Here is a 20,183-nt window from a genome sequence, read left to right as displayed (position 1 = left end):
AAAGCTGCTGGTTAGACGTGGATTAAATTCCAACAGGAACAGAAAGGCTCCTGCCATAAACAGGGGTTGTCTAGGCAGAGGATGCCATTATATGTTGGATCAGATTGAGAGACAAGAAAGACTCAAGGTCTCAGTGCTAGGTAGTGGTGGGGTGAGGACCAGAATCGCAAGTTCTTGGGGGAAATATGATGCTTGTGGGAAACGGCAAGTAGTTAGGAGGGATCATACCCAGGCAGCCTTATTTCAAAGTCTGGGTCTTACCACTGTACTTGCAGTTTCATGAGGCAATTTAGAGCGGCTTTGGCATTTGGCTGCTAGAGTTTGAATTATCTCCCTCTGGGTAAGTTCATCTCTTTCTTGCCTCTGTTTCCTCATTTGTAAAGTGGAAAGAAGAACACTGCCTACCTCTCTGAAAATTAAATGAGTTAATTCTTTAAGAACGGTTACCAGAGTGCTAGCAAATAAGAAAGCATCTATTTTCACAACTATTATGGTGCTACACGACATACACACATACCTGTTAACCAAATTGTATTTTCCATCCATCTTACCTTAACAAATGGGAAAGTCATTGTGAGCAGGAACATATGTATCTGTGATATATTGTGGTTTTTTGTTTTGTCTTGTTTTTAAAAGAAATTCAGCTTTTTTTTTTTTTTTTAGGCTACAGTGCACCGCATGTGGGATCTTAGCTCCCCAACCAGAAGTCAAACCTGCACCCCTTGCACTAGAAGCGCTGAGCCTTAACCCTTGGATCACCTGGATCAGGGGGGAAGTCCCTGTGTTATACTGCTAAGCCTACAAAAGATACAGAAAAGCTTTTCTTTAATAAATATACTTAAAGGAAAATAGCAAGTTTTTAATCTGTTTGAAACAAGTCAAAAGTATCTCTTCTGTCCTTGGGCTAAAGGTGTGTTACACTGCATCACTGCCTGGGGGGATGTGTAGCCGACAGTGGGTTTGCTTTTGAAAGGTGAGGCTACACCCCCTTGGAGCACAGGCCGCGATGGGCAGTTGCCAGGTTTCTGTCTGTCGGCATCAGACTATTGCAGGTAAGCTTTTCACTTCAGAGCTAGAACATTCACTGTCAAAGCTGCAGTTGTATGTTTTGTTTTTTTAGGCAGTGAGCATTTGGCAGCTGTGTGTTTACTTAGCAAAGAGTTTCTGGGATCACCAGAAGGTGTGTCCTCTCTGTTTATCCGACATTCTTTGTCAGTCTTCTATGCTGATGAGGACCACACTTTAAAGAGAAGGTACTCAGGCACACACTCACGTTTGTCTACCTGCATGTCCCTGGTTTGAGTCGAACCTCCCAGCCCCTGCACTGAACCTGTGTTCTACACAAGTCCTCCTGGGTCTGCCTCGATTCTGTGCTGTACCTGGGGTAGGGGTCAAGGGTGACCTGTCACAGGGCCATCAAGGGTCTTTGACAGCTCTCCTAACTTTATATTTGAAGGCCCCATGCTCAGATGGTAAAGAATTCGCCTTCAGCGCAGGAGACATGGGTTCGATCCCTGGTTCAGGAAGATCACCTGGTGAAAGGAATGGCAAACCACTCCAGTATTCTTGCCTGGAGAATTCCATAGACAGAGGAGCCTGGCAGGCTGCAATCCGTGGGGTCCCAAAGAGTTGAACACAAATGAGATACTGACGCTTACACTTTCACCACATCATAGCAAATGTGTTAAAATATGTATACAATTTTATGTTATAAAACACTCAAATTTTTACAATTGCTTTTGAAAATATACGACTATCAGCAACTAAGTGAATTATGATGAGCTGTAATGACTGGACAATTTCAGACATTTCTGGAATGATTCAAAAGCAAGGAAATCAAACCTACAACTTTTTTTCAAGTGTAATGAAACTTTTGAATTGAAAATCTTATCAATGAAAAAAGTTGGTATATGTCATGCATAGTCTTCAGTAGATAAAAGACGCAGCCCCCCCACCCCCCAAAAAAAGACCCAGCCCCTCCCGCCTGGGACCTCTCAGAACTCCCTGGTAGCGTCTGACTTCAAGCTCAGGCCAAGCTCTGTGTGGGAAAGAGACTGCGGTGAGCCACTGGCGGTGGATATCAGACACAATGACCTTTGAATCCAGAAGGAAAAGTCTACCACTGTGTCTGAATCAGTGTGGTTTATTGAAGATACAGAACAGAAAATTCATACATATTCTGGGGCCAAGAAAGGAAAAGTACTGCTTGAGGGAAAGCAGAACATCAGCAGGAGATTGGGTGGAGAGGGGGCGCCGGGGGTTGCGGGGGAGGGTAGCCGGGTGTGCACAGGGCTGGCTGGTGCTTTCCCATAGGACCGTGAAACATGCGCTGGGGTGGAGACCCCTGCGGGACGGGGGCGGTGACACAGCCCAGAGCCTGGGCACTGCCCCGCGGCTCGGCCTTATGGGAGTAGATGGTTTTTCCGCCAGATCACCCTTCCCAGGAAATTTTGGGCTGCGAGGCCAGCCGCAGAAGCTACGTAGGGAAAGGGTCCCACGGGTATGTGAAAGGGCGTACAGAGCTAGAGTGTGCCGGCAGGTGAAGGGGGCTGGTGGGTCCGAGACAACGTTCAGAGTTTGCGCTGGGACCGCTGGCTCTGGGAGGAGCTTTGTGTGACCCGGACCGAGCTGCGACCGCCACCCCCGCTGACGGCGCACGAGCCCACGGAATTGGAGACGCCCCTGAGCACCGCTGAGCTCCCGCCGGAACTGCCGTCCAAGCCCAGGCCCCCGCGGCTGGCTCTGCTGCCCCGGCCTCCGCTGCCCAGAGCCCCGCTGCCCAGACCGCCGCTCCCCAGACCCCCGCTGCCCAGGCCTCCTCGACCCCCAGCTCCTCCTCCCAGGGCGCCGCTGCCGCCACTGCTGCTGCTGGTCGTGCTGTGAACCATCTCTGCAAAGAGCATTTGGGGTCAGCCAGCTTCTGGGAGGCCGGTCCAGCCCGCCCACCAGTCCCGCCAACAGTCCGGGAGCCAATCCCCTCCGCCCACCGGCTCTTCCCCTGGGTACCGCCCACTAAGGTTTTGCGGAGTCGGATGAGGCCGGCCTCAAGACAACGGGGCAGGGGAGGTTGGCTTCCCCCGCCGCCACCCTACAGGCTCTACCCAGCCTGCAAATGGTGCCTGCAGCCCACCAGCGCTGGCCCACAGTCTCCCCCCTCCGCCCCACCCTCGGTTTGAGAAACATTATCCCAAGGCATCCAGCCCCTTTCCGGAGAAGGAACCCGGTACTCACCGATGCTCACAGAACTCTGACACTCTCCAGACATCCTGTTGGGGAAGACCAGACCTCGTGTTAGCATCTGTCCTGGAGCCTCCTTTCCTTAAATACACCTTGCTTAGGTCAACAGCAGTGAAAGCCTTGGTCCCCCCAGCTCCTTCCTGATTGATGCTGACTGTAAGAAATAGGTGCTCAAAATGCCATGACATGCATTCCTCCTCCTGTTGTGTAAAGTTGGGTTTAAATTGCTATCCTTTCCCACTTCAAGAGGATCAGAGCAGAGGGTCATTCGTGTGTCTACCCATACTCTTCCTGCTCCTCAGGAGCCTATAGAGTAACTAATGTTTATATCTGTACCTTTAAAGGCCAGAGCCCTATAACCAAGTGCCAGCCTACAGAAACCCACTCTTCAGAAACCTACTATTAAGGCCTTAAAAATAAAGAAATAACCTAGAAATAGTGTTTATGCCTGTGAAAGTGCAAGTCGCTCAGTCATGTCTGACTCTTTGTGATCCCATGGACTATACAGTCCATGGAATTCTCCAGGCCAGAATACTGGAGTGGGTAGCCTTTCCCTTCTCCAGGGGATCTTCCCAGCCCAGGAATGGAACCCAGGTCTCCCACATTGCAGGCAGATTCTTTACCAGCTGAGCCACCAGGAAAGCCCAAGAATACTGGAGTGGGTAGTCTATCCCTTCTCCAGGGGACCTTCCTGACCCAGGAATAGAACTGGGGCCTCCTGCATTGCAGGCAGATTCTTTACCAGCTGAGCTACCAGGGAAGCCATTATGCCTATGAGTCCTCCTCTTTTCAGACATGTACTTTACAGCTAAAATATGAGACATGAAAGATGGAAAAATCTGTCCAAGATAAGTTTCTGGTGATGTCACTATTGCATAGAAAGCACAGCTCTCCTGGAGGATTGGCAGCATCTCAAAGCCCTTAAAGGGGTGGAAGTGAGGGGTGGGGGCGGAATGGGCCTGCTGAGGGCTACCACTATCTCCAGCAGTGCACATGCGCATGCTCAGGCAGGAAAACCATCAAACCTCTCAGCCTCCTGGAAACCAAAGGGATTCCAACTAACCTGCACTCCTCGCCCTCCAGGAGGGTCCGGTAGGTAGCGATCTCAATGTCCAGGGCCAGCTTGACATTCATCAGCTCCTGGTACTCCTTCAGCAGCCGGGCCAGGTCCTCCTTGGCCTGCTGCAGGGCAGCCTTGAGATCCTGAAGCTTGGCATTGGCATCCTTGAGGGCCACTTCCCCGCGCTGCTCTGCATCAGCGATGGATGTCTGCAGGTTAGCATTCTGGGTTGGGGAGGGACCGGAAGTCCAATTTAGGTTCAAGTGGATTCACTGAGAGCCTGCCTATGTGCTTGGCACTTACACATGGATCACCTCTCGTTGAATAAATGAGGAAACTAAAACCCAAGAAGATGAAGCCTGGGCTTCAATCGAAATCCTAATGCCTCAAGGATTGGGATTAATACCATCTGGCCTCAAGGACCTAGACCAGCTCAGGAGTCAGACTCCTCCTATACCTCTCTTCTCTTTCATGGTAAGAGTCTAAGCATCTCCTGAAAGCCCTCCTCCTCCAGGAAGTCTTCCTGAATTATCCAAAGAATTGTGTCTCTGCCCTAATCCAGGTCGATGTGAGCTACCTTGGCTATTCTCCCAATTTGGTCTTCACACAGGTTCTTTCCCCAACCTCCCTAATTATGTCTGAACTCAACATTTCTGGTCTGCATCAGCTTCCAGTCTCCAGGCAGGCAGGATCTGGGTCCATAAGACATAGCCCAGAAGCACGCCCCGTCAATTTTAGCATGCAAGTGGTTGGGACGTGAGTGCTGAGTCCTGAGTTTATGGTGCAGGCATCAGCCCGCAGTCTCAGATGAGTGCTCCTTCTTCCTTCCCACCTGCTTCTTGATGCTCTCAATCTCGGCCCGCAGCCTCTGGATCATCCGGTTGAGCTCCATAATCTCACTCTTGGTACTCTTCAGGTCTTCTCCATGCATGCCGGCTGTGGTCTGCAACTCACCCAACTGTACCCGAAAAGAGTCACACATTCAAAAGGCCAGCAGGGCCTACTACGGTCCCCTACTCTAACCCTTCTGTGTCACAAACAGGAAAACCAAAACAGAGTTAGGGTCTGTACAAGGTCAGCCACTGGAGGAATCACGTGCTCTGTCCTCTGAGTCAGGGACACATCTTCCAGCACAGTCGCTGCTGGGATTCTTTTGAGCATTTACTTTGCCCCAAGCCATGTGCTTTACCTCATAAAACCTCACAGCTCCCTGGTGAGGAAGGCATTATTATCCCTACCTTGTGAATGGGAAAACTGACACACAGATTGCTTGAGTACCATTTCTAAACTCTCCAAGTTATCAAGTAAGAGGGCCGAAGCGTGAATGCAAACATTTCAGAGGCTGGAGCCATCTCTTACCCAGAAGGCTATACTCCTGGGACAGAAAACTCAGAGGAGCCTGATGCTTAAAGGGCTAGCTTGGGCCCCTTTCAGATCTGGGGATGGGAGAAAGGTGTACAGAGTTCCCCTGTCCTCTAACTTTCCTCAGTCTCCCTTGCTCTCTCCCCACTTCCTTTCAGACTCTGGCTTCACACCCTCAGTGTGATCAGATCAGAAGCAAGCATGTCAGGGCCCAATTGGGTGCAAGCAAAATGGAAGTATCTCCAATAATAAAAGATATGCAGCCAGAGGGCTTTAGATTAAGGATTTCTCAAGCTTGGCACTAGTGACATTTCAGACAGAGTAATTTTTTGTTTGGTGGGAGAATGGTGTCTCGTGCATTGTAGAATGTTTAGCAGCATCTCTGGCCTCTACCCACCAGACTCCAGTAGCACCCCACCCCCACCCCTAGATGTGACATTCAAACCTGTCTTCACACATTGCCACGTGTCTCCGGGGGGAAAAGCATACCGCCCTGGTTGAGAAGCACCAGGTTCGAGCAATGTCAGAGCTCTCTGATTAGGAAGGGAGATGTCTGGTAGCAAACCAGCCTAGTAGGAGGGAGATGAGCCACCATGCTGGAAATGGAGAGGAGAATGACTCTGGAACAGACTCGGCCCTCCTGGGGAGACGCGATGGTGTCACCCACCTTGGACTGGTACAGAGCCTCAGCCTCAGCCTTGCTCCTCTGGGTGATGGCCTCGTACTGGGCGCGGACCTCGGCGATGATGCTGTCCAGGTCTAGGAAGCGGTTGTTGTCCATGGACAGGACCACGGATGTGTCGCCCATATCTGACTGCACCTCGGACAGCTCCTGCAGGGCCAGGCAGACACGACCCCTCCTGAGCTCGCCAGGGGACGCAAGCCACCAGCTCAGGAGGGAGAGTTCTGGACCAACTGAGGGACAGGTGAGAAGGTGTCACTTCCATCAGAAGGATAGAGAGGTGAACCTTTTTCTCTAGGAGACAGGAGGCAGGTGGGTCATGAGGCTTGGGGTGAGGGGCAGACTTACAGCATCATAGAGGGCCTTCAGGAAGTTGATCTCATCTGTCACACTGTCCACCTTGGCCTCCAGATCCACTTTGGTCATGTAGGCAGCATCAATGTCCTGGGAGAGAATTCAGTCACATTTCCCTCTGACCTGTGGGCTTAGCCCAGTCCTGGGCACTGAGGGAAGGAGCGGGGCAAAGGGATCACAGGGGCCTGCCCCCCCGCCCCCCCAGGGCTCCCAGTCAGGGGAAATGAGATATCCATCCGGGCACAGGCAGACCTGGCCTAACATTACCAAATAGGCTGCCTTTCAGGCTGGGCTGGAGGACCCTTCTCAGAAAACAGCCAAAGAGGCTGTGAGGGTGAAACGAAGAGCAAAGACTGGGCTGGGGCCAGTACACTAAGACGGGGTGAGGAGAATTTGTGAGGAGGGTCTGGGGGAGAATCTACATCAGCAATATGCAAAGGTTCTCTCTTTTTTTTTTCCAAAGGCTCTCTTTAAACTGCTCCTGGGAATACACTCCTGGGGTAGGGGGGAGGGATATATGTATTAATATATATTCCTTCTCTTCGTCCACTTTCTGATCACAACTCAAGATCTGATGGGATTCATAGACCCACAGGCCCATCAGGAGGGAGCCACATGGCAAAGTCTGATGGACCCTTTGGACCCTCCTCCTGGGAGGGGAGCCGCCGGGCCCTGAGATGCCAGGCCCAGCCCGTCCCAGCTTGCTGGGGTGGAGGGGCTCCCTGGCTCCCTCTGTGGCCCTCCCTCACCTACATGGCTTGAAGGAGACCCTCAAAATAAGAGGACTGGACTTTTCCTCCCCTCAACCTCATAGCACCCTATTCAGCGGGGCTCTGGGGTGGGAGGTGGGGGAAAGACCCTTCACCTTCTTCAAGACGACAAAGTCATTCTCTGCCGCAGTGCGCTTGTTGATCTCCTCTTCATATCTGTGAGAAAAGAAGCACTTTCTGGCCCATCTTCCCCAGGAGGTCACCGTGGCCTCAGAGCACTTCCCGCAAGTAGCGCAGACTCAGGGCTTCTTGTCCTGTCCTTTAGCTCAAGGCCAATGCCCTTGCAGTGCACCACCTTCCAGGTTCGGGTGAGACCTGGTTTTTCTACAGGCTTCACTGAGGGTAGGGCCTGGAACCAGCTCAGTGTGCAGCAAGTATGGGAGCCCCACGGGCTCTAGTTAAGTACTTCCTGAATTCATGAAAACCAAGAATGGCACTACAAATGTGCCAGGTCTTATTCTGTGAATGACACGTATTAACTCATTCAGGCCTCACTACAGTGAATAAATACTATCACTGTCTCCATTTTACAGATGAGAAGACTGAGGCACAGAGAAGCTAAGGAGTTAGTCCAAGATCACAGGGCTGAAAGTGGTGAAATAGATCTTGCCCAAGGCACTCGGATTCCAGAGACCGTACTCTTGACTTTAAGCTGCCTCTCACTCAGAAGCCTATTGACAAGGGAAATACAGCCCATATTTGGAGGCAGATTTGGAGATGACCTAGTCCAGGGAGGATGGAGGGTGTTGTCTGAGTCTACATGGTTTGCAAATGAACTTCAGAGTATCTTGGAACATCCCCACCAAACTTACATGGATACACCCATTCATTAAATTCTTAAAAGGGTTTCTGCCCCCAAACAAACCATGAGCCATTATTTTAAAGACTGGGATCTTGAAAGTCAGAGAAAATGAGGGTAAATCCCACCCAATGTGAAGCCAGCTGGAACAGAGCTGGCCCCTCCCACGCTCCAACCCACCCTGCCCCACCCCCCCTGCCCCAGAAACTGAGCAGCACACACCTCTTCTTGAAGTCTTCCACCATCCCCTCCATGCTCCTCAGCTCCTCATGCAGCTTGTCCTTCTCAACATGCAGACCATCCAGAAAGGCCCTGAGGCTGCTGATGTAGTTCTCGAAAAAAGGCTCCAAGTTGCGGTTGTTAGTGTTAGTGCCAGAGCCCTGCTCCTGCAGGAGGCTCCACTTGGTCTCCAGAACCTTGTTCTGCTGTTCCAGGAACCTCACCTGCCATCCAATAGGAAAAGGACCTCAGGGAGCGGTCTGCAGCCAACTCCAGTCTTGGATGACTTTCCTAGAAACAAAGTTCCCAGGGATCTGCCAGTCCTCCCGTTGGCTTGCATTTTGCCTGCTACGATAGTTCAGTACTAACCCCATGTGGATAGCAGCATCAGTGTCATACAATGGAGGTGGAGCCCTGCTGTGCAGATAAGGAAACTGAGGCCCAGAGTAACCAAGATCACACTGCAAGCTAGTAGCAAACCAAAACTGAGGTTTCTTGATACCCAGACTGAATGATCTTCCCATTCATTCATCCATTCATTCCTCAATCATTTAGTACACAATAAATAACAGGAGATCTGAGAGCCTACAGCAGATGTAGTTTCCAGGAAGAGATTTACAGTACATCTGGGTGCCCTGCACTAAGGTGAGAAATAGAAAAAACCATAGAGAAATGGCTCTTGGGCTGCCCTAGTCCTAGGAACAAGGGCCCAGATGCACCAAGGATGGGCCCTTGCTGCCAAGCCTGGTTAAATGTAGGGCTCAGTTGCATTTAAATTGAACCACTAGCTAAAGATGTCTCAAACTTTCATTTGCTACAAAACATTTCTATACAAAAGCTCAAAGCCAGCTGTATAAACAGATGGACTAAATATCAATAAATTGACCATTCAACAAACATTTGCAGAGCACCAGGCATGTGTCATGCCTTATGCTGGCCAGTCAGGACCCCAGGACCTGGGAATCCCCCTTCAAAGATGATGAGAGATCCTGCTGAGAAGGTCTTGGACAGTTCTCCACCTTCTGTGGAGAACAGTATTTTCACATAACTTTCTACCTCTCTGTGAATAATTTACCTGGACACCCAGGTGTCTGCCAGGAACTAGTGGGTCACTAGGCTTTGAAGAGCTTTCCCTCTGCAAAGTCTGATATTCCAGTGTTAAGATCAACTTCATCTTCAGCTTTGCCCCAGCCTCTTATGTATGGTGAGGGGACCCCCAACGAGTCCCTACAAACCCTTTAAGACCTGATACTATCCCATGGTCACAAAGAGATCTCAATACCTCATACTCAGCAGTACTGCTGAAACCCTCAGTTAGCAGCTGATCAAGCCTGAATGCTCTCTAGTCACCACAACTATTGTCATAGAAAGCCCGATAAAACCTCGCTTCAACCTCACCTACACACAGATACACGTGTGTACAAAGGTCAGTGGCCAAACACTCACAGCTCTTCATGCTGAAGTCTTCCTATGAGAACCACCCAGGAGGAGGCACCCCTTACCCTCACTCCCTCCCACCCCCAAAAACACTCTGCATCCCTCTCCTTAGACTGACAGTAGATTAATTCATCACTCAGGTAAATATCCAGCTTTGGCAGAGCTGGTCTCTCTTTCAAAGAGGAGCAATTCACGGTTTTCCTGAGATGGAGAAGGAGTTCTGTGTTTGGGTACAGAAGGCAACAGTGAGGGGACATTCATGATGGCAACATTCTCGGCAGTGCCATAGGCACTTCACAGAGTTGCAGTGATGGGACTTAAAGGAAGAGTAGTAGCTCCATCCAGTAAGGGACCCGAGATCTTTTCATTATCTGCCACTCCCTTAAGCAGGCTAACCCCAGAGGGCTGGAGGTAGAGGATGAACCTGCAAGTCCTTCCTTGGTTGCAAAAGGCAAAGAGGAAGAAGAGGCCAACCTCATTAGGACAACCTTTCTCACTGTCTGGGAAGAAGAGGCCAACCTCATTAGGACAACCTTTCTCACTGTCTGGGAAGAAGAGGCCAACCTCATCAGGACAACCTTTCTCACTGTCCGGCTGTCCCGAGGTGGGCTCACCTTGTCGATGAAGGAGGCAAACTTGTTGTTGAGGGTCTTGATCTGCTCCCGCTCCTGAGTCTTTACTTGCCCAATCTGGGGGTCGATCTCCACATTGAGGGGCTGCAGGAGGCTCTGGTTGACAGTCACTTCCTGGATTCCCCCAGGGAAGCCACCAGGGCCAAAGCCACCAGGTCCTCCAAAACCACCGGGTCCTCCAAAACCACCAGGTCCACCAAAACCACCGGCTCCTCCAAAGCCACCAGCCCCTCCTCCGAAGCCACCAGCTCTTCCTCCAAAGCCACCAGCTCCCCCTCCAAAGCCCCCAGCTCTTCCACCAAAGCCCCCACCCATCCCTCTTCCACCACCTCCAAAACCACTGCCTCCTAAATATCCCCCACTGGTGCTCCCAAACCCTCCAGCCCGGATGCTGCCTCCAGCCACGCTGATGGAGATCTTCTTGTTCCCCCCCAGGTTGTAGAGACTCCTGCTGCCGAAGCCTCCTCCCATCATGGCACAGGCGGCAGACCCACCGCCACCCCCGCCTGAGCGGGAGGCCAAGGAGGACTTGGTGGAGGTGACCCGGCTCTGGCCCGACACCACGGCTGAGTGCCCGCTGAAGCCCTGACGGCGGCTCCCACTGGAAGACCTGCAGGACTGTTGGCTGTAGCTGGCCTGACGACTCATGGTGGACAGCAAGGTATTCCAAAAGGAGAGCGGACCAGAAGGTTGGCGGAAACTCAGAGACCTTCTGAAGCTCTGAGCCAGAGATGGCACTTATATAGGGCTGGGAGCTTGGCTGGCTGATGGTGCCAGCCAACTAATTGAGGTATTATCAGCTTTGGTTTGCCTGGCAGAAAGAGGTCAAGTCCAAAACTCGAAACACACCTTAGTAATCACCCCAAATTTCCAAATTGCTTTGTCTCCCCAGGGTTACTCATCTGAAGTAAGCTTCAGTTGGAAGAGGGGCCATCCTGCAGGGCTGGACACAGCCCTAATCCCTGAGAGACTTACCCTCCCATCCCAGGAGTGACAAGTCAGCGTTTCCGTACCTCCTGTGTGTCCCCACGGCCACTCTGCCAGCCCATTAAGCCTCAGAAGTTTACAGGATGGGTGCAGAGCTTCAGTGAGGACCTGGGGGAAGAAGGAGAAGATGGGGGAGGGCTGGGAAGGAGAAGGAGGATGAGGAGGTGGAAAATGCATGAGTGAGAGAAGCTATAGCATCCCTCTGGGGCTCTTGCCATCCAAGCAGGAAAAGGTACACGTCTGAATCACACAACAGGATGTGTTCTTGACTGTGTGGGCCTTGGATGGACAGCTGGTTGGGGAGTTGGGAAAATAGGGTGCGGGGGGCTCAGGCTGAGAAACAGAGGGATATACAGTGGACTGATAGGAAATACGGACCATAGCCAGGGCTTCCTCAGTGGCTCAGCGGTAAAGAATCTGCCTGCAATGCAGGAAACGCAGGAGACAGGGGTTTGATCCCTGGGTCTGGAAGATCCCCTAGAGGAGGCATGGCAATGCACTTCAGTATTCATACCTGGAGAATCCCATGGACAAAGGAGCCTGGTAGGCTACGGTCCACAGGGTCGCAAAGAGTCGGACACGACTGAAGCGCCTAAGAACACATGCACACACGCACACACAGACCATAGCCAAGGGCTTTGAGGAAGGCAACAAAGAGGGAGGGGGGCCTGTGGGGAAAAGAAAGCTGGAGGAAAACTAATCCAGGAAGGAAGAGTGTGCAGACTACCTGGTCCAGGTCAGAGAGACCACCAACCTTTCCTATTGCAAGCTCACATTAGAGAAATGAATCCAGGATTTCTCATTTCTCCTCTCAGCTCCCCTAAGATACACCATCTACACCACCTAGGAAGCTTGAGTAGCTCCCTGGGATAGCTATAAACAACATCCACTTGCAGCTAGGCAGGGTCCGGTTAACTTGACTCAGACCATAGGCAAGGGAAGTCTCTTTCCATCATCAGTTTTCTAAAATATATTTTTATTTATCATCATGATGTGTATGATAGAGCTAATTACTTCCAATCACATTATGATCTCATAGATTTTTTCCCCAATATTCTTTGCATTGCTCTTTATTCTATATTAGGAACAATCAGGTATCTTTTGACTCAGTGTTCCAAGTTCTTGGGACATATCATCAGTATTTCCCACTATCCTGTTGGGTTCTTGCCTCTTATCTCTGACTCTTTTTCCAGGGCACATTGTTGACTAAAATCCGTGAATTCTACAGAAAAATCACTTAATCTGCTAATTTCCCTTTTCTTATCACCATCAAGTTTCTAAAAAAAAGAAGAATGATTGCTATTTGTAAGGTTGTTGAGAGGATGGTTATGAGAAAAGTAAACCGTCATATCACTTATCATGTGTGGTATGAATGTTTAATCACTGTTACAACATGTACCTCCCATTGCCCTTCAGCAGCAAAGACCAGTCTTAGTTACTCCAAGGCTGAAAGTGGACCTCCAGGTGCTCTGGAAAATGTCTTTACTTAAAGAGAAAGAGAAAGGAGATTTCTCTTTCCTCTTCAAATTTGGCCTCCTGTGTCCCCAGATACCTGTTCCTCCAAGAATCCCCCCTCATTTATCTCTCCCAGCCCCTTTGTTCACCCCTCACCTTCTGGCTGCTCAGCATATGTGCTTTCAACCAAGAGTGCGGAGTAATTGCTCCCCTACAAGCTCACTGGGAATCAAGCCAGTTTATACCAGTGACCCATGAAACCTTAGTTCCAGGAACTCTGCTCCTATTTCCTTCAAGCACACAAAGAACCTCAAGTCAAGTGGCCTCGGACAGGGTGGCAAGTGGAGGTTCTCTATGATCCAGGTCTCCTTGGATCACAGAATTCAGTGTCCTCAGACTACCAGATTTTCTACATACACGCATGCACACATACACACACACACACACACACACACACAGGAACAAAACACAACATGTACTGTGCATTCACAGTAACCACATATACATGTGTCCATACTCACAAAACCACTCACATACACGCAGACACACTCTCAACACGGTTCCCCGCCCAGCTCTGTCTTCTGCATGAAGCCCTTGATTTCACAAATGGACATTCCCCGCTTTGTCTTCTAAACCCTCATTGCCTGCTTCATTCCCTCATGGCCCTGATTCTTGCCCAAAGCATCTCACTAATCTGAGAAACCAAGAGACAGCAACTGGGTCCAAACAAAGGCGCAGGCTGAGTTAGGCAGCCCTGTCCTACCCTGACTCAGCTACACCCGGGTCTTCTCTCTGCTGCTCAGCTGCCCCTTCCAAACAAGGAGGGGGGCACACCTGAGCAAGGGCTTCATGCAGACCTACTGAAGCCCAGGGTTCAGAGGAGGACGGGGGCAGGAGGAAGGGGCAGCAGCAGGCAGTGCCCCAGCATCGTGGCCACTGCCATCTCAGCCCGCTGACATCCATGAAGGCTGGTCCACCTGGTGAGAGTGGGGAGGGTGGCCTGGTGACTGGGTTGGGAGACGGGGACTTTACAACACAGCACATACAGCCACTCTCATTGCCGACCAGTGAGGTTGATCCTGACTCCAAAGTCCAAACAGTGTTTTGGATTCAAGTGTGGCTGATGCCCTCATCCAAAGAGACCCTGAGAATGAGTGAGGAAATGTCCCACACCGTCTTCCTGTCCCACGTGCTGTGGTTTTCGGTGCTATCACAAGGAAATTCTTCAGAACAATTAGCTGATTTCCACCCCTTGGCAGCTGCCAATGCCAGGGCCCAGTTTGAATATGCTGAGAAGTCAGTTTGCATTTTAAACATCGAGAACAAAGTCCAAAGAGCATGAGGTGGAAGTCTGAGACTCTAATGAGGGCCCAGCCCAAATCTCTTATTCCTGACAAATCCCACTCTAATCCCCCACACCCACAAACTATAAAAGCCCAGCCGCTCTCCTCTGACACCTCTTGGAGAGAGAAATGGTGTGGTACTGGCTGGGAGGTGCCACCACTGAAAGCAGTAGGTGGGTCTTTCTAGGAGGTGAGGGCACAGGGGTCCCGGGAGAGACACGGGGCCCGCACCACCTCCTCTCCGTGGTCACAGCTGTGCCTCCCAGGATGGCGCCATGACCAAGGCTGCCTCTGCTCTGGGGAAGCTGGGCCCTCACTGGGAGAACTAAGGAGGAGGCAGAGGAATTGCTGCTGCCCACAGGCAGTCCCGGCTTCTCCGGGGACCAGTGCACTCAGATATGGGTGCTCGGGGCTAAGGACAGGCTTGGCAACACAGGGCACAGCAGCCGGGCCAAGGACAGCGGGTGGGAAAGAGCCAAAGAGGGAGGAGATGGGGCTGCACCAAGACAGGGGACCCTGGGCTGGGAGGCCTGGCAGAAAGGGCAGGGTGGATGGTGCTCTGGGCAGAGCCGGCCCTAAGGTCTGCAGTCGGAGGGCATGCTGCTCCACAAGGAACCATTCCTTGACACTGAGCTGTGAGCTGAGTCTCCCCAGGGAGGGGCCAGCCCTGTTGCATCTGGAGCTCAGGAAAAAAAGTCTAGGGCCCAGCAGCTGCAGTCTTAAACTTAGCTCAGTCCTAAAGGAGAGGGCCCTGAGGGACAGGATGGCTTCCTCACAGTGCCCAGACTCTCCCACCCAGGAGTCTGTCAGAGTGATGCCACAGGAGGTCCCCCCGGCCAGAAGCAGGAGGCCTGAGCCCCAGGCTCCAGACCCCTCTGGGCCTCCAGTTAGCCAGTCATGAAATAGAGCTGATACACCTCTGCTCTCCCGATTGAGTACAGAGGATGGGAGGTGAGTTAAGTACAGTAAAGGGCTTTACAAACTGAAGAGCGGGAGTCCTGTGTTGACTCAGGGATTTCTAATAGCAGAAAAGCAAGTCATGGGTGCTGGCCTCCATAATTGACACTCTACAGACTTCTCCCTACTTGACCCTCTTTGCAAACCTATAGGGAAGATTTGTGGCTCCATTTTACAGGTGAGGAAAACTGGGGCCTGGAAATTAAGTAACTTGTTCAAGACCACAAGTGCAAAGCCAGGCCTCCGACTCAGTTCTGTCCCAATCTGGAGGCCATGCCTGTGGCCCCACAGGGCGTTCTGCATCTGTTCCTGCCCAGAGCTCAGTGCATGGAGCAAGCCTCGACTCTGAACAGTTGATGGGATTTGATCACATTTTGGAAATGGCAGGTAAAACCAGAGCATGGAATGGGGAGAAGGGTCACAAAGACCACCACACGTTTGTCCAGGGATGGTCCCCAGGAGGGCGCTTTGCATTATTTCCCCTGCAGAGGTGACAGTTTGTGCTGAATTATTCCCCTCCTTCCTGGTCAGGCCCATGGGCTGGATTTTGCAAACTGGTGGACCCCAGTCTGGAGCCATGGACCACTGAGACACTAAGCAGTTCCCAGCTGGTGACTGTTGCCTCTCTCAGCCCTTGAATGAGGCCCTAGTGTAAGCCCGCCCCCCTCACCCATGCCCAGCCACCACTTTCCACCCACTCTGAGGTGGGAAGACTCTGAGGACTCACTTCCCACTCCACTCTGAGGACTCACGAAGCCTTCTCCCCCTTCCCTTTACACCCCAAACTGATGCATCATTTAGGAGCAGCCTGGCCCCATCACAATGCCTCATATGACCAGCCTGGCCCCTTGGCCTCTTATGTCCTATAGCACCTGGAACGCCTGTTGCACATACCACATCCGTAAATCAGATGAGAGCATCTTCCCTCCCTTCAACCCATATGAAAGCCCTTGTAGGGCAGGCCTCATACCTGGGACAGTCCTCTGTCCCCCAGCACCCAGCCAGCTTCGTACAACTCAGGAAGTTCTTGGTTCCCTGTAAAAGCCAAGCCGCAGCTTCACAGGCATACGTGCCAACACTTAACAGTATCTGACATTTGTGGAGTGTCTTCAACTTTTTAAAACCCTCTCACTTATCTGACTCGACAGACAAATGGGCAAAAACACCACCTAGAGATACACACCCTCCTGTGACTCACAGACAAAACACTTTCATAGAACTTGTGACCCCAAATGGAGATGACAAAAGCATTAAGCATGAACTGACTTTGAAGACTGATGCAGTCAGGAGGTAGATTCTGTCCCAACCTACCCACTGATTCTGCTTTCTGCTAAAAGGCATGAAGATTAGAACAGGAAGTGAAAGTCAGGCACAGTGTTCAGAGGACCAAGAAAGTGTCCAGACTCTGTTTCCTTAAGACTTCGTTCTCTCCAAGGGATCCAACATGGACCATTATCCATTCAGTCATCTCTCCAAACATCCATTCATTCTCTCAGCAATCATTGTTAAATGCCTATATATGGCTGGTCCCAGGCTACCCAATAAGAACACCATGATACACAAGACAGGGTCCAAGATCTGGAAAAGCTTCCAGTTGTATTGAAGGAAGGGATCAGTCATGTAAACAATTCCTCATAGTACTTTGGGGGTCAGCATTTTTGACAGCGGATCAAAAAAGTGCTATGAGTAGATGAATAAAGGCTATGGAAGGCATCAGAGAGAAGTCATTTTGAGTGAGGTGTTGAGGGATGAGTAGGAGTGGGCCCAGTGGGTGGACAATAGGAGAAATATACCCCACGTAGGGAGGAAAACATTTTAAATGTTGGTGAGTGGAGAGAGTTGGTGAGAGATCCCACATGCTTGTAGAACAGGAGACATGGAGGAGGGGGACAGGTGATAACAAAGAGCTGGATGCGTAGGTTGAAACTGATGGCAATGATCTCTCTGTTCTGTGCTACAGAATTGGGACTTCAGTCTGTGGACAGTGGCCCTCAGTGCTGAGTGCACATCAGACAACTAGATAGTTTTTTTTTTTAATTCAAGGATAATTGCTTTACAGTATTATGCTGGTTTCTGCCAAACATTAACATGAATCAACCATAAGTATGCCCATGTACCCTCTTTCTTGAGCCTCCCTCCCCACCCCACCCTTTTAGGTTGTTACAGGGCCCTGGATTGAGTTCCCTGAGTCATACAGCAGATTCCTATTGGCTATCTATTCTTATTGGCTATCTATTTTGTGTATAGTAATGTATGTTTCCATCTTCCTCTCTCCAAACCTCCCACCCTCTCCTTCCTCCCCCCACCACCGTGTCCATAAATCTGCTCTCTATGTCTGTGTCTCCACTGTTGCCCTGCAATTGAGCAATCTGAAAGAAATGGATAGCTTTTTAAAATCCAAATCCTCAAACCCTAGTCCTGACTTCCAGAGTCAGAATCTTAGGAAATGTGGCCCAGAAACTTGTATTTTTGTGAAGCTCCAGTGTGCTTTGATTTTGATGGACTAATTTTTATAACAAAAGGAACTTTATCAAAGGAGGAAAATTCCATGTTTTTACGAAGGGCTGGGTAACAATAAGAGGATCACCTGTTCTATCCTCAAACCAGACACAGAGTGTCATCTAGTCCAAGAACCTGGACCAGACACTCAGCCTTCAGATACAGCTGCAAATGCTGATGATTGCAAGGCACCGAGAGCCGTTAAAAGGGGGCAGGGAGCTTCAAAACACATCGCTGAGAACAAGAAAATGCAAACCAGAGCCCCGGGCAAAATATGCACAATACATACATCTGATGGATCTCAAAAACATCCTGATGCAATGAAGTCAGACACAAAAAGAATATGTGCTATGTGATTCCATTTGTATGAAATTTTAAAAGAGACAAAACTAACCTAATGTGACAGAAAGCAAGCCCAGCCTGGGCCTGAGGGCTGGTGGGTGAATGACTACAAAGGGGCAGGAGAGCATTTTGGAAGATGACCTACATTTTGATTGTGGCAGTAGTTACCCTGGTATATACATTTATCAAAAATGATTGAAATGGGTGCATTGTTACTGTATGCAAATTGTGCATCAAAGAAGTTGATTTTAAAAGGGAAACAGAAGAGGATATAGGAAGGACAGAATACTCATATTAAAGATAACATGAACTCTGGGCTATTCTTTGGAATAAGTATTCCAGGGAACTTCGCTGTATTGATTTGTCCTTATATATACCAGGCCATAGTTCCTCAAGGCAACAGCCATGTTATGCTTCTCCATAGCAGGGCAACCTCATGGTACATTGGTACTTGATGAAATTTAACTAAATGGATAAATAACTCACCCATGAAGATTATGTAACATGAAAAGAACAGTAGATCAAAGAAGGCACCCAAGAAAACATTAGTACTTAAATATTTTTCATTTTATTTTTAATTATAAAATATTTCAATCATACAGAAAACAATATAGCAAACACCTATGTGTTCACCATCAAGGTTAAGCAGATGGACATCTCTTTTTTAAAGTGTTGTAGAATCCTCAATTTGATGACCATGTACAGGAAAAAGCATACCCAAGAGTCAACTACAGATCTGAATGTAAATGAGATTTACAACAGTAAACCTTTTAGGAAACACCAGAGAATATCATCATGACCTTAGAGTAAAGAGCAGAGTATGGGACTTGAAAAGCACCACACTAAAGAAAAACATGATGAACTTATGAGATAAAGTAACTGTTTTATCAAAAAGCTCCACTAAAGAGTGAGTAACCTACAGAGCAGGAAACAGTATTCATACATGAACAAAGGGCTAATATCCAGAACATATAAAGAACCCCTATAAATCAACAAGAGAGACAGACAGCCCACTCAGTAGAAAACTGGGCAGAAGACAGATATGGAAGATGGTATCCGAATGGCAATAAATATAAAAGGAGCCCAGTATCATTAACCACTATGGGACATACAAATTAAAACCACCAAGACATAAAATAATGCCTCCTTCCAAAGAGCTAAAATACAAAAGAAAAGTGACGGTCACTCAGCCGTGTCTGACTCTTGGCCACCCTGGGGACTAAACAGTCCATGGTTCTCCAGGCCAGAATACTGGAGTGGGTAGCCTTTCCCTTCTCCAGGGGATCTTCCCAACCCAGGGATAGAATCCAGGTTTCCCACATTGCAGGCAGGTTCTTTACCAGCTGAGCCACAAAGGAAGCCCAAAATACAAAAGAAACTACCAAATGTTAGCAAAAATATGGAGCAACTGGAACTCTCCTAAACTACTAGAGTAGCTACCTAGGGAAATTATTTGGAGTATCTATCATAATTTAGCACATCAGTACCCTATGAACTTGGCAGTCTCACCAGTAGATATTCACAAAGCCATCGAGAGCACACATGTATTCACCAAAAGACTTGGATTGGAATATTCATTGATGCATTGTTCAAAGCAGCTGAAAATATGAATCCAATGTCCCATCACAACAGAAAACACAAATAAACTGGGGATAGCATACTGATGAGAATGAACGCCTTTCAACTGCACAACTGGTTTGGGATGATTCTTCATATATTGTGTTAAGTAGAAGAGGCCAGCCACAAACCATATGCTTCTGCTTATATAAAGTACAAACACATTAAAACCTAACCTATGGGAATTCCCTGGTGGTCCAGTGGTTAAGAATCTGCCTGCCAAAAATAAACAAATGGGACCTAATGAAACTTAAAAGCTTTTGCACAACAAAGGAAACTATAAGCAAGGTGAAAAGACAGCCCTCAGATTGGGAGAAAATAATAGCAAACGAAGCAACAGACAAAGGATTAATCTCAAAAAATATACAAGCAACTCCTCCAGCTCAACTCCAGAAAAATAAATGACCCAATCAAAAAATGGGCCAAAGAAC

At 49.4% G+C, this 20,183-nt stretch overlaps 1 protein-coding gene across 1 annotated transcript; it reads right to left on the bottom strand.

Moving 5' to 3' along the window:
* Window positions 1-2,123: 2,123 nt before the first annotated feature.
* LOC110138206 (keratin, type II cytoskeletal 3-like) lies at window positions 2,124-11,200 on the bottom strand. Its single transcript, XM_070454371.1, has 10 exons — window positions 10,921-11,200; window positions 10,535-10,785; window positions 8,487-8,707; window positions 7,561-7,621; window positions 6,690-6,785; window positions 6,327-6,491; window positions 5,130-5,255; window positions 4,301-4,521; window positions 3,232-3,266; window positions 2,124-2,890 (listed from the first exon to the last, which is right to left on the bottom strand). Exons 1-10 carry the CDS (start codon window positions 11,198-11,200, stop codon window positions 2,571-2,573), a joined length of 1,776 nt encoding a protein of 591 aa, XP_070310472.1. The 3' UTR covers window positions 2,124-2,570.
* Window positions 11,201-20,183: the final 8,983 nt, after the last annotated feature.

This window comes from Odocoileus virginianus, chromosome 24, assembly GCF_023699985.2.
Source record: "Odocoileus virginianus isolate 20LAN1187 ecotype Illinois chromosome 24, Ovbor_1.2, whole genome shotgun sequence".
In the NCBI taxonomy this organism is placed as follows: Eukaryota; Metazoa; Chordata; class Mammalia; order Artiodactyla; family Cervidae; genus Odocoileus; species Odocoileus virginianus.
The sequence above is the reverse complement of the archived record's forward strand: the minus strand, read 5'-3'. Positions and strand labels throughout refer to the sequence as shown.